The sequence below is a fragment of the Patagioenas fasciata genome, chromosome 3 (assembly GCF_037038585.1).
Source record: "Patagioenas fasciata isolate bPatFas1 chromosome 3, bPatFas1.hap1, whole genome shotgun sequence".
Taxonomy (NCBI): Eukaryota; Metazoa; Chordata; class Aves; order Columbiformes; family Columbidae; genus Patagioenas; species Patagioenas fasciata.
Genome location: NC_092522.1, coordinates 20,439,234 through 20,451,859, shown reverse-complemented (window position 1 = coordinate 20,451,859; position 12,626 = coordinate 20,439,234). Strand labels below are relative to the sequence as shown.

Here is a 12,626-nt window from a genome sequence, read left to right as displayed (position 1 = left end):
CCCAGCTATTGCACCGAGGCTCTGTGTTGACATGCCTCATATTCTGAGCTTTAGGTGAGACTTCCTCATCTGCCACCTTTAATGATCCATGCAAAAATGCAAGCTGGTTAGAAAATTGTTTGATCACTTGATGTGAAACAAAAAAACCCCAAATGACATACAAACAAATAAAGAACATAAAACACCCCCCCCCATCTGTTAGACCAAAATTCTACCTAAAACCAAACTAATTTGCTTCCCAATAGTGCCTGAATAGTTTGTTTACCTTAACCCTGGCATTGGTTTGGATGTCCCCAGCTGAAGACCACACACATTCATTAGCTGTGACCTGGGACCATAATCCCACTCAAGGGAGCCACCTTGTAGGTGGAGGTGAATCAGCAAATCAAGCTCAACTGCAATGGGACCAAGACATCTTGCTGTCTCCTCTGACATCTGTCCTGCCCTGTTCTCTGTCATGAAAGAAATGCCCTTCAGATGGCCACTGCCTGACACCAGGGCATGGAGTCAGACCAGCAGCCCCAGATGGTTCCCAGAGGAACCATCACTCTGAGAGAGGGGAGGGGGAATTTCCCTGTAGTTGTCAACATAGCAAAGAGGGGAACGCAGTGAAAATGAGAGTGCGGAGAAGCAGATTCCTCTGCTCAATACAGCAACTGCGGGGCTGCCTGTCCTGTGGCCAGCAGGTTTAGCTGATACGTAGTACAGGGAATTAAAGCTGGGTTAGTAAGAACCAGACTGCCTGTTGCCTTGTTTTCTCTAGTAGCTATTAAAAGCTCCTCTGTCTTTAGGTCTCTCAAGGCAGCAAAAGTAACTGCTGGGTGAATTTGTTATTTACTTGAGCTTTAATGTTTCAAAATGTACCGAGCATTTGAAACTCTCAAAGTGAAAGTTGAATACTGCTAACATACTTATCTTCCTACAAAAACAAGAAAACAAGCAGCTCCCCCTCACCCATCCCAAACCCAAGTGTTCCCCTGAAAATCTATGTAGATACCAATATTAATGACAAATTAACATTTTGTGCTTCCACAAGACCTCCAGATCTTTTTTCAAAGCAGCAGCTGTAAGGTAACTCCCTGGGGAGGAAGAGCAAATGTGAAACAGCATCTGACAATACTGCAAGAGGGTGGGACAAAAAGTGAAGTGTCTGTTTGAAAAGATGAATGAGAAGAGTGTAATTACCAAAGCAGAAGCTTAATTAGCGTAGCAGAACGGATTCATTACTGCACACTCACAAGGAGATTGTTAGGGACTACCTTTTTTATATCTCAGGCAAAACGGAGCACTTAATAGCACAGTACTACTTAAAACCCCTTTGGGATTTGACTCTGTAGTGGTTCACAAAGAAGCAGGTTGCTTACTCTACCTATTGGTGCCACTCCCGGTGACACTGCGAGGTATCGTAGTGCATCCCACAAACATTCTACCTCCAAGAAAAGCTTTGCTTGGCTTATCAAAGCAGTGAGACTGGAGGCTTGCAGACCAATTCAGGCAGCAGTTTATTAATTAAAACAAGACCTCAAATCCAAAACAGGCAGCACAGGAGATGTTAAAATATATATGGCAGTCAAGTATTGGGAAATCAGGTTGTTTTTCAGTCTCTCTACCGAGATCTGATTTCAGAGATAGTATAAGAGCACCTGAGAGTGGATGGTGTTGGCAATGAGCAGCAATTATCTCTTGTAAGAGTAACTTGGAGTGTTGTCCATAGATCCCAACAGGTAGTTTAAAGATTTAACACCAGCTTATCCTTAAAGTGTGAATGGATGCGTGGACTCTTGAGCCTTCTCATCCTTTTCCTTAGACAAGGGAGGAGGTCACTTCTGCAAAGCTCCAGGATGCAAAACATTTTCATTGCTTACAGGTGATTTAAATTTTGAGGGCCCTGATGTGGAAGCTTTAACACAGCTCATTGTACAGCAGTTAACTCTGGATTTACAAATGTGAAATGAGAACTTTTCTTTTTGAATTTAAAATCCTCCCAAGTAAGCTGAAGGAAAGAAGTAAAGGACTCAGAAACTGGCATAAATTTCCTTCATTTTACAAAATGCAGTTACCTCTGCCTTTTCCCCTCCTTCCCTTTTTAACTATTTTTTTTTTCTTATAACCTCGGAAGAGTGAGCAGAAATACATGTTTCTCTTTCAGATAACACATTGCTGCTGCAAATCTTTGCCCACCGAGCGCGTTACCTCAGCGGCAAAGCTCTGCTGGATGTCATTGAACATCTCACAGGTATTGCCTTCTTCAACTAATCTCCACTTCTTGAAGTCTTCAGAGGGAATATTTAGAGGGAATACCTCAGAATAGACAGTGCAGTCGCTTATCAAACACCAGAAGGTCCTGAGCTTGTTCCTCCTGCAAAATACTTGTACTTGGTGTATTTGGCAGGGGTTTGCCTGGCCTCTGCAGAGGCTTGCAGTGTGTGAGAGAAGAACAGCGCTTGGGCTCCAGCGCTGAGCTCTCACTGAGGCATCTCAGGACCCGCCTCCAGGAAAGAGAAGGCCTAAAAATACCCTGGCTGACTTCTCTCTTTGAAGTACAGTACAGTAAAGGTCATGGAGGTCTCTAAGAGGTCCCTGTTCTACAGCGAACCAACATCCTTTAGAAAAAAAATTGTGGCAACTGGTATTTCTGAGGATCGGTTTGTTTTGTCATCATAGGATTCTTGTTGTCCTGTTGGAAACTTTTGAGGCGGAGTCCTGCAGAGCCTGGGGGGTCACAGTGTAGGTGAAAACTCAACACACATATTACAGGCAAGGACTTTGTGCAAGGCAGGATTTAGGGGCAGAAGGAGGCAGTTCAGCCCAACCCACTGAGGCTCCCTGCCTGTATTGCAGATATCATATGGACTCATTTCAGGATGTACAAACAGTCTACTGTATCAGCAGTGTGCAACACACTGGAAGTACAGCTGATAATTGATTTATAATAGTAGCTTGCTCTGTCCAGCAATAGCCAATGAATGGAAAAAATTATAATCTCAATATATACTAGAGAAGAGTATTTATAGCCTTGCTTTAATTAGGACTAAATCCACTTCTAGTTATGCCAGCATCTTTTAATCCAAGGTTTAATACACTTTGCTTCTTCATTATGAATCTCAAAAGGGCATGTTTAGCCATAACAAATATAAAAGGGCCTTTAAAGATAATTTGGATAAAGTAAATCTCTGTAAACATAAAATTTACTTTTACAGTTATTTTAATCTCTTTTTCAAATACAGCATTTGAACGTAAATTGGAACTACTTTAGAAAGCGCAGATGTTCTCTCTGGGATTCAGTGGGAACAGACAGCTCTTTTTGTTCTGAAGCTCCATAGTGACCACTGTGTTTAATAGCATTTAAACATAAATTAACTCCTATTTTAAAATAGGTACCCTTTTCCTGCTTACTAGAGTTGGTTTTAGGTACTGTCAGGAGCCGTTTAAATGTTGATGACTGATGCTAGATTAACAGCATAGAGGAAATGAAGGTCCTTCCACTACAAAATAATAAATAGTTACTGCATAACGTTTCTACTGAACAGAAGATAACAAAGCTCTCTTCAGACCATTTCAGATTTTGATCTCTCAGCAAAATCTGCCATGCAAGGAGCTTATTGATAGTAAATTTTTGTTTGTATTTAATAGAGCTCAGTTCAGAAAATGAGCTGAGAACAGACGTCAGAGAGAATGTGCAGAATGCGTTAAATATCAGGCGCCTGTGTAAGATTTTTCTCTGTTCCCCTATTTTAGGGAATGTTGTGAGGGCAATTGCCATTAAACTCGTGAGATGCTCAAATGCCATGGCAATGGGGTTTGGGTAATTATCTAAGACATTCTGAAGTTTGAAACAGCTGTTCATTAGAAGCCACTAAGTATGAGGGGAAAAAACCTCAGTTTGGACCCTTCTGTCACAGACCTCAGTTAGTCACTGATGTTTGTAAGAAAACTGTCAAGCAACACACATCTTTTCTGGGCTGAAGTTTTGAAGTGTGGTGTCATACTGCTGTTTGCTGTGTGCCACTAAGCAAAAGGAACAGCCACACGGGACTTCTGTCATTCTTTGTCAAAGGTCACAAAAAAAGTAATCATCCTTTTGTTAGAAATCTTTCAATTACCTCTCTGAGCTGCATTTCAAAATCTTCAGCAGCTGGTTTAGACAACTTCTTAACGGAAATAAACAGCGATTTGCCATTTTTGGCATTTGTAATGCAGAAGCAGATAGTGAAATTATTTACAAAATGTGTATTATTCACTTTGATAAGTCTATCATGGATACAAAGCCTCTGATTTGGAGAAATTAAGGTCCTCAGAGGTTGGTTATGCTGTTCAGTGGATGATCAGCCACTGTTGCCTGTTTCTGGACCATTGGGCCCTTTGTGCTTGTTGATATTAGCCAGAAAAGCCTTCCAAGAACCAAAACTTGTAGGTACTTGTAGGTACAAGGAACATACTTGTTTACATTACGGCTGTTAATCTGTTTGTCTCTCTCACCTGGCAGTGCTTGTGGCCACTGTTTATCCCCGGAAACCTCAATTCGTCCACCGCTATGTCCTGCCTGCGCTCTGGTTCCTTTTGGGAAACAAGGCCCTGCCTGTCCGAAGCGGCAGTGTCAGGGCTGTGCTCACCAAGCTTGCAAAGGGCCTTGACGAAGTGATGGGCCCCAGCCTGAAGAAGTATGCCACCAACCAGCCTCAGTATGTGACAAGAAACCTCTGGGATCTTTTGAACCTGAATGTGAAGGCTTGATGTGCTCCAGGAAACAGAAGGAGGGGTGTGGAGTGGGACAGCTGGAGGCAAAGGTGGATGTGGTGGTGGCATTCATTTTATTCCGTGTGTTTGAAGAAGAGGATTTATCTGATAGAGTTTGTAGTTACACATTTACTTAATATATTTTGATGTTGGTTTAAAAAAAAAAAAAAAAAAAAACAAACAAAACCTTAAAAAAACTTTAAAAAAAACTTAAAAATCTTAAAAAACTTAATAAAAAAAATTTAAGAATTCTTTAAAAATAAAAAATATTTTAAAAAAGAATTTTTCTAAAGTTTTATGTCTTGACCTCATGTTCCCTAAGAAGTTTGCACAGATACCAAAAAAATAAAACCTGTGTGTAAATGCAATTTGTAACTGTAAAAAGGAAAATACTATATTTATATACATAGAAATTAAGAGATGTGCACATACATATATTTTTACTTACAAAGTAAGAGATGGGCTTTGGAAGCATTAGAACTGTAGGAAGAGATGGTTTGATTTCAGAAGCATAGAATGAGAAGCCAGGACCTGCTTGCCCAGAAGGTACGCAGTGGGGTTATGGGAGGATGTGCAGCTCACTGTATATGCCAGTGTATGCAGCGGATGCCGAACTGCCGGGCAGCCCCTTTACAAGTCTCTGGTAGCTGCTGGTGCAATGGCCTGAGATGTCTAGGTCAGGCTCACAGCCCCAGTCCAATGACAGCAGAAACCTCACCAGATGCACTGAAATTTTCTTCCCGTTTCAGGGGATGCGTCCTGTCTGTGGTCCCCTGTGCACCACATGCAATGGACTGATGTGGTGAGGTGACGGGTGCCATCTGACTGCCACCCAGCACCCTGAGGTACCCCTGGGGAGGGGCAGGAGAGCGGTTTGTGGCAGGGGGGCTGTGACACCTTGCACATGGGGTGCTGGCTGGGCAGTGAGTGGGCTGAGGGTGTCCTGGGCAAAGGTAAGCTGTGTGCAGGCATTGTGGGACAAGGTATATTTTTTTAAAACTATATAGATTTTCTAAATGTCTTTCCGTCTTTTGAGATGTGAAGAATTTGCCTTCTATGCAGACCAGTAAAGCACTTCTGAACCTGAGATTCAGGAAACAGTGAGGAGGAGATGTGCCAGTCCTTCACCATACACAGATTTGGAAGCACAAGAGGGAGGAGTGATGAGAGAAGAGTGGAAAGGCTGAAAGCAGCAGATGTTGGTGCATCTGTGTAGTCAGATATGAAAACAAAGCAGCCTGATCTATGTTCATATAATCTTCCATATACTGGCAGGGTTTTGAAAGAAAGAAGAATAGAAGTTTTGGGGAGAAGAAAAAACAGGAAAATAACAGCATGAGACACACTGGGCCCATGGAAGTTTAAAAGCGCCTTGACAGGTTCTTGACAGATACAAGGACCTTGTAGGAAGCTGGGAGGTCAAAGAATAATTCAGGGAGGTCTGACCATTCCAGGAATTTTATGGTCTTATGTTTATGTGCTGCATTGTTCAGTATGTCTGAAGCTATGCAGGACTCTAACTTGCCAGATAAAATGGTTGCACTGTGGCACCTCTTAAGGAATCTCTTTTTAGTACAGTATTAAAGTGGCAAAATTATTTAGTAGACTCTTCTAAAATGTTTTGTGCTGCTGTTTGTTTTTTTTTTTTTTTTGAACTCCCAACTTTTGGTAGCAGGGAGTACTCAGGAACTCATCTCTATGAAGTCTTGGTATGCGATCTAAGCCAGGGACCTGGCTCTGAAACACCAGTGTTTCTGGAGATCCTGCAGCGGAAGCCACAGTCCTTGCAGATCTCATATATAAGTGGAACCTCTTGTGTTCTAGTTGGTACCCATTGCTCCTTGTTTAAATTGCAGATCTGGAACTATGTCACTTCCTTAAGCACCTGCAGTTTGCTACTGCCTGAGATCTATTTCAACAGGTTGCTTTTCTGCCTTTTTTGTTTTGTTTTGTTTTAATTAAGCAACTGGCATCTCTCAAGGGCCTCCTGGTTTTGCTTCCTCTACCTCAAAAGTTATTCTTGCTGTTTTCCTCCTCTGCAGGTCTCTCCCTCCGGAGCCCCGTAAGTGCTCCCTGCACAGGCTGCTTTTGCTGGGCTGAATAACAGTCCTTTAGTTTTACTTTCTCTTTGGCTATGCTTGGGCCTTTGGGAATGTGGGGGGAACCTTCTGCACTTGGGGGGGAAAAAAGCTTTTGTGCACATGATATGAGGTCTCTAGAGCGTGTTTTCATGCATTTAGCTGTAGCACTTGCAAAGTTGGTTTGAAATGTAACCCCTGTAACTGGTTTCTTAACTCTCTGTTGGCCTTGAGTGGTGCTTTCACGCATACTGCTCCCCACAGCTGGTGAGAATAAAGCATTGCCTGCCAGTACCTATTCTGTCCAGGTGTTTTATTTTTTTAACTCTCCAGCTGAGGCAGTTTCCCTGTAAGAGGGGCAGTCCTACAACAGTGAGATCAAATCTAGCTGACAATGTCTCTGGTGACAAGCAGAGGGTTTAATGGGTGAAGGTTAATTCAGCTCAGACGAGCTCTCCTGCCACAGGTTTGCACAGGGGCACATCTCAGAAGCCATTAAGAAGCTACTAAGGTTTTTGGATGGCACAAACAAAAGGCAAATCAGTGTTGAACCTTTTTCCAGCACTGATAAGAATTTAAATATTTAACTTCTCAAACTTATTTTTATTATAATTTTATTACAGAAGTCTCACCAGAGAGGAAACTGCAAGCTGCACTTGCAGGCCCAGTTTAATTCATTTAATGTGCAGTGCAGTTGCTAAACCACAGAAGTTAGGATAGGAAAATAAATGAATGGCAACTTTGTACATTGGCTTACTCTTACCCTACATCCTTCCAGAGGCCCAGGACAGACCCTGGCTGTCACAGATGGTTCTTCCTGCTTGATGAAGGTAGAGTTGTCATAAGGGAAGGCAGGGGAGAAAAGGTAAATATGGTGTCTACCATAAAGGAGTGAAGAAAGTTTACATTCCCCTGCAGAGTAGGGAGTGGTCTTTTGCCATCTCCCTGTGCAAGGGGGCATTAGAACTCTGAAGCTGCATGAGCAGAGAGACTGGTGCTACATACACTGAATCCAGTCTGCAAAATTCATCTTTTCCTCAAATGGGCACTTTCTTCTCACCGAGAGTCAAAGCACACACCTGATGGCATGACTTACCCGCTCTTCGGAGTGCATGTGCCATGCAAATGGGTTAGCTGGACCCTGAATCTGCCTGTGGAAGTGCAACCACAAACCCCTGCAGCAGAATGTACGTGCATGAACTTGGCAGTGCCAAGAAGACTTTGGGAAGGATATGGAAAAATGAATGGCAAACTGGGAGGACAAGGAAGGAAGGCTGGACCCAAAGCATGGTGCAGAGGCTGAAGGCTCCTGTTGTAAAGAATGTTGATTCTGCTTCATGGTGCTGCTGTGAGAGGTGGAGCAAAGAATTAAAGAATGCACCTGAAGGGAGCTGCTTTTGCTGAGGTGCAGCTGGGGCATGGATCATAATAAGGTGATTCTGGTAGAGTTTGCTCTTGCCAAGGTTAAAGGTGAGCTTGGGAACCAGGTGCTGCAATCCCTCTCTCAAGCAGAGGGAGGGGATTTGCACTGAGGTGGCTATTTTAGTCCTTGGTAAATAGTGACGATGGGAATAAAAGTGGTTGCATTGCTACCAAATCTCTGACAGCTGACACTGAATCCTGATACTGTGATACTGCCTTTGATACAGACAGAGGTGAGAAAACCACTCTAGTTAAAATTAGAGTTGACCCGAACCATTAAGCCTCCACTCTGCCTTGATATCTTTAGCTGAAAAAAACAGTAACTCTGGCCAACAAACTGCCCCTGTGTTTCCTTAAAAGCCCCCCAACAGCTTTGAATGCAGTTGGCAGTGGTAAAGGAGCTGTAAAAGCCATGCTCTGTGCTAATAGCTGTGCCCTGGATAAATAAAGGCTGTGCTATTTTCATGGTGGTTTAACAGGTTTCACCTCTGCTGCATTTGAGAGCAGCACGTACAACCTCGGCCCCCTTTGGAGACTGGGGTGAAGGCTGCAGGATGTGCAGGTCTGTCACTCCCTGCTGCTGGCTCCTGGAAGGGACGTCGTCGGTGCCCTGCGGCCAGCACTGCAGCTGTGCCCCGGCTCTCGGGCACGGCCTCAAATGTCACATTCCCTCTGATTCAACTGCTGCTGCTGGGGCTTCCTCTGCAGATGCACACACATCTGTACGCACACATCTATACGTAGAGACACTTCCTTTTCACAATAGTCCTCGTCTGTGCATGCTGTCAGCGTATATAATAGATCAGACTATAAAACTGCTCAGTGTTGACACATTTCTGTCAGTGCAAACATACAAGTAGTAGTACGTGTTATTTCAAGAAGGGAAGTTGGCTATTCTAATAAGATGACTTTCACATGTGCATAATTGTGCCAGTACCAGGATCTCTATTGCTTTGATTACTGTATTATTCTGGCAGTTTTTTATTTTCAGTATCACTCAGTGAAAACAAAACATGCTCCTGTTTCCTCAGGGAACGGCCACCCACCAGCTAACTCAGCCCAGTGGTGCTGGTGGGTGGCCCTGCAGGCTGGACCTCCCTGTGATCCTGCCATTAATGCTCCATTTGACGGTAATGGTAACAGCGTGCCCCTCTTTTGGTCCTGCCCAGGGGTGACAGTAGTTCATGTTTCATGCCTGTAGGAAGCTATAGTTTTTGTTTGTTTGTTTGTTTGTTTTCAAAATTACAGATTGCACTTGTCCCAGTAAAAGCTGGCCTAAGATCTTCCTTAGTGCATTTCCAACAATGCATAAATCTGTCCCACTGTATCCTTTCCTTAGTGACCCTCTCCTCCTCTTTGTCTTTTGCCATGGCTTCTTTGTGTCATCCGCTGCTACTTTTCATTATTTGGCATTGCAATGGCATCATTTATTTACACGTTTGGGAGACAATGTACCCAAAAGGTCCTATATAGAATAAAGTTTTCTAACTAGATATATCCTTTGCTCACAACAGACCTGAAGAATACTTGGCCCAAATCCCAAAGCTTTGCACATTTGCAATCCGAGTAATTTCTGGCTTATAGCTGCCTTCAATCACAATTTTATATGTAAGAAGAGGAAACGTATTTCATGGGGAAAACATGCCCTGCTTTTCAGACGGCAGATATATGTGCATTTACCCAGAACAGCAGTAAAGTAGTGTTGTTTGTAACTTGTTTGTAGAGGATGAGCTGACCATAAGGCCAACAACAGGTGAGAAGGGTTTCACAAATCTATTTATACTCCAGCCTGGGTGCCGTTCAGCCCAGAGCTATGTGACAACTCATTGCCATGGGCCAGTGCTTCCCAGCGTAATGAATTCCTGTGTAGCTGGAACAAGCACTTCTAGGTTTGGCTCTGACTCCTGATGAACTGCGTGATCATTGACATTGCTGCCTCTTAAGAAATTGTTTAACAGTTTTGTTTCATAATCATTTGAATCTGCTAAACTTACATTTTAACGTGTAGCTGCCATTATTCCTGTGCCTTAGGAAAAAACACTTCACAGCCCAGTGCAAACCATAACATTCTGTCAGCATATTCTGCATGGTTGCCAGTTTCTGATGTTACAAAAGAAAATGCATGTGTGAGGTATGAATTAGGATTTCTGGAGGAAAAAAATCTATTTTATGTAGCTGTGTGTGTTTGCTTAGCTATCATCTAATCCTGGCCTAGTAAAGCCCAGGCAGGGTAGCATGATGGAGGGAAGAACAGTCCGTGAGCTTACAGGGTTGCCATTACCAGCAAAGCGAATATGTCTTTTTTGTTTTCCTTGGAGACAAAATCATGGAAACAGACTGCCTGTTTACCCCCCTCTCTGCTCTAATATTTTCTCAGATCTTTTTAAAACACCGTAGTAAAGACAGTGAAACTTGCTGTTGGAAGGGTAGTATTTTTCCCTCTCCTTGAAGTCACTGCTCTTTCACATCAGAAACATTTCTTAGTCTTCAAACATGGTAATAAACAAACGTGGATGATGCATGGTCCTCCTGATGGTGCTTCAGAGTACTGCTAAGTGCTTGGCTTACAAAATTAAATTTAGATATAGCTCAGGTCTTGGCTCAGTATTATGCAAATTTAGGAGGAAAAAAAAATTGAGATAGAAACCTCAAGATAACTGGATCCATTGGGCCCTGTGCTAGCTTTCTGCTTACCTCTTTGCTGGGCTGGCCTGCCATCCCAAAATGGGTGGTGGGAGATGCTCAGCCCCAGAGCTGTTGCCTTGAACTTCTGGAGCATGTCAGTCTCCTGGGAAGCATCATCTGAAGAACAGAGACGCTCGCACAAGTTCTAGTCTCCTTTTCACTGCAAGGAGTCTAAATCAAACCCATCGAAGGACTCCTAAAGTTACTAGTACACTGTTTATTTAAAGAAGTGCCTTTCTATTTTTGCTGGTTTGTAAACAGCCTCTGTGGCAGTTACGACAAACTTCACTGTGTGGCTGGAGCAGACAGGCTGCTGAGCCGTTGTGTTGGGAATACACTGGGCATCTAAATGCCTACTGCGCTTGTTGTGTGTTTCCAGCAGCTTTTTTTTCTTTTATTTCCCTGTGGAAAAGCTTTTCCTAGCTCTTTGGCTGTCAAGAGAAATCTGCAGGGCTGGATGGGGAAATTGTTGCCTCGCCTGGGCTGGCAGAGCTCAGAGGTGCAGTACGTGCTTTCTCCCACTCTTGGCTATTGGTAGGATAAGTAGTTCTGAAGTCCTGAGGTTTTCAACATGAAGAATGTAGCATTGTAATTTTATTTCAACTGTCCATGGTGCTTTCTAGATTATTTCTTCATTTTGCACCTTAGAGATATCCTGTTACCAGCTGTTGTTAATGTGATACGTGGATCGACATTATATTTGTCTCAGATTCAGAATTAGGTAACTGCTTACCAGGAGCCCTGTGTCTGTCTGCAGAGCGCTGAGCGCCAGCCGGGCAGCCCTCATGCTCCCCATTGCCTGGTTTATCCACATGAAAAAGCGTGCTATGGAAGCCTACTGGTATGCCATTAACGCATGTACGTATATGCATGTGTTTTCTCCGAAATATGAGGATGAAAGGATCTGCATTGGATATCAGGTTATTGATTAAAAAACATCAGTATTAAAAAACTCCAGAGAGATGCATTACCTTGTGCCCTCAATGTCTATGGTAACTCTATTTACAAGAAAAGACACAACACTTCGAAGTGGAGGAAAACATTAAAAATATTAAAAAAAAAAAAAAATTGTATTATACCGACAGGTTTAATTTAGAGTTTGAATATAAGACTCTTACACTGATATTGGGTTCAAGAGGCAGGAAGGCTGCAAGGTGCAAATTGCCCCATTAGGCTGACTTCTTAGAGTCACACTCAAAAGCCAAGCAGCCAGTGAATTTGTTGGTTTAGGTTTTACCTGTAGCGCCATGTCAGCCTTGCTATATATCTTTCTGTGTCTACTGGAATGCCTGGAAAGTTTTGTTCCCAGCTTTACAGTCACTGCCCTGGGGAGTCTCTTTAGTTTGGAGAAAAGGAGGCTAAGGGGGGACCTTATTAATGTCTATAAGTATATAAAAGGTGAGTGCCGTGAGGATGGAGCCAGGCTCTTCTCAGTGGCAAACAATGATAGGACAAGGGGTAATGGGATCGAGCTGGAACACAAGAGGTTCCACTTCAATTTGAGGAGAAACTTCTTCTCAGTGAGGGTGCCAGAGCACTGGAACAGGCTGCCCAGGGAGGTTGTGGAGTCTCCTTCTCTGGAGACATTCAAAACCCACCTGGACATGTTCCTGTGTGACCTCATCTGGGTGTTCCTGCTCCGGCAGGGGGATTGAACTGGATGATCTTCTGAGGTCCCTTCCAATCCCAAACATACTGTGATAC

At 43.2% G+C, this 12,626-nt stretch overlaps 1 protein-coding gene across 1 annotated transcript in view; it reads left to right on the top strand.

The window, feature by feature from the left end:
• Positions 1 to 4,798, top strand: part of LOC136099670 (TOG array regulator of axonemal microtubules protein 2-like) — an 83,147-nt gene extending 78,349 nt beyond the window's left edge. The window contains exons 19-20 of the mRNA XM_071807266.1: positions 2,150 to 2,236; positions 4,487 to 4,798. Coding sequence (XP_071663367.1) covers positions 2,150 to 2,236; positions 4,487 to 4,734 — 335 coding nt within the window. The 3' untranslated portion in view covers positions 4,735 to 4,798. The remainder of the gene's footprint in view (positions 1 to 2,149; positions 2,237 to 4,486) is intronic.
• The last annotated feature ends 7,828 nt before the right edge of the window (positions 4,799 to 12,626 follow it).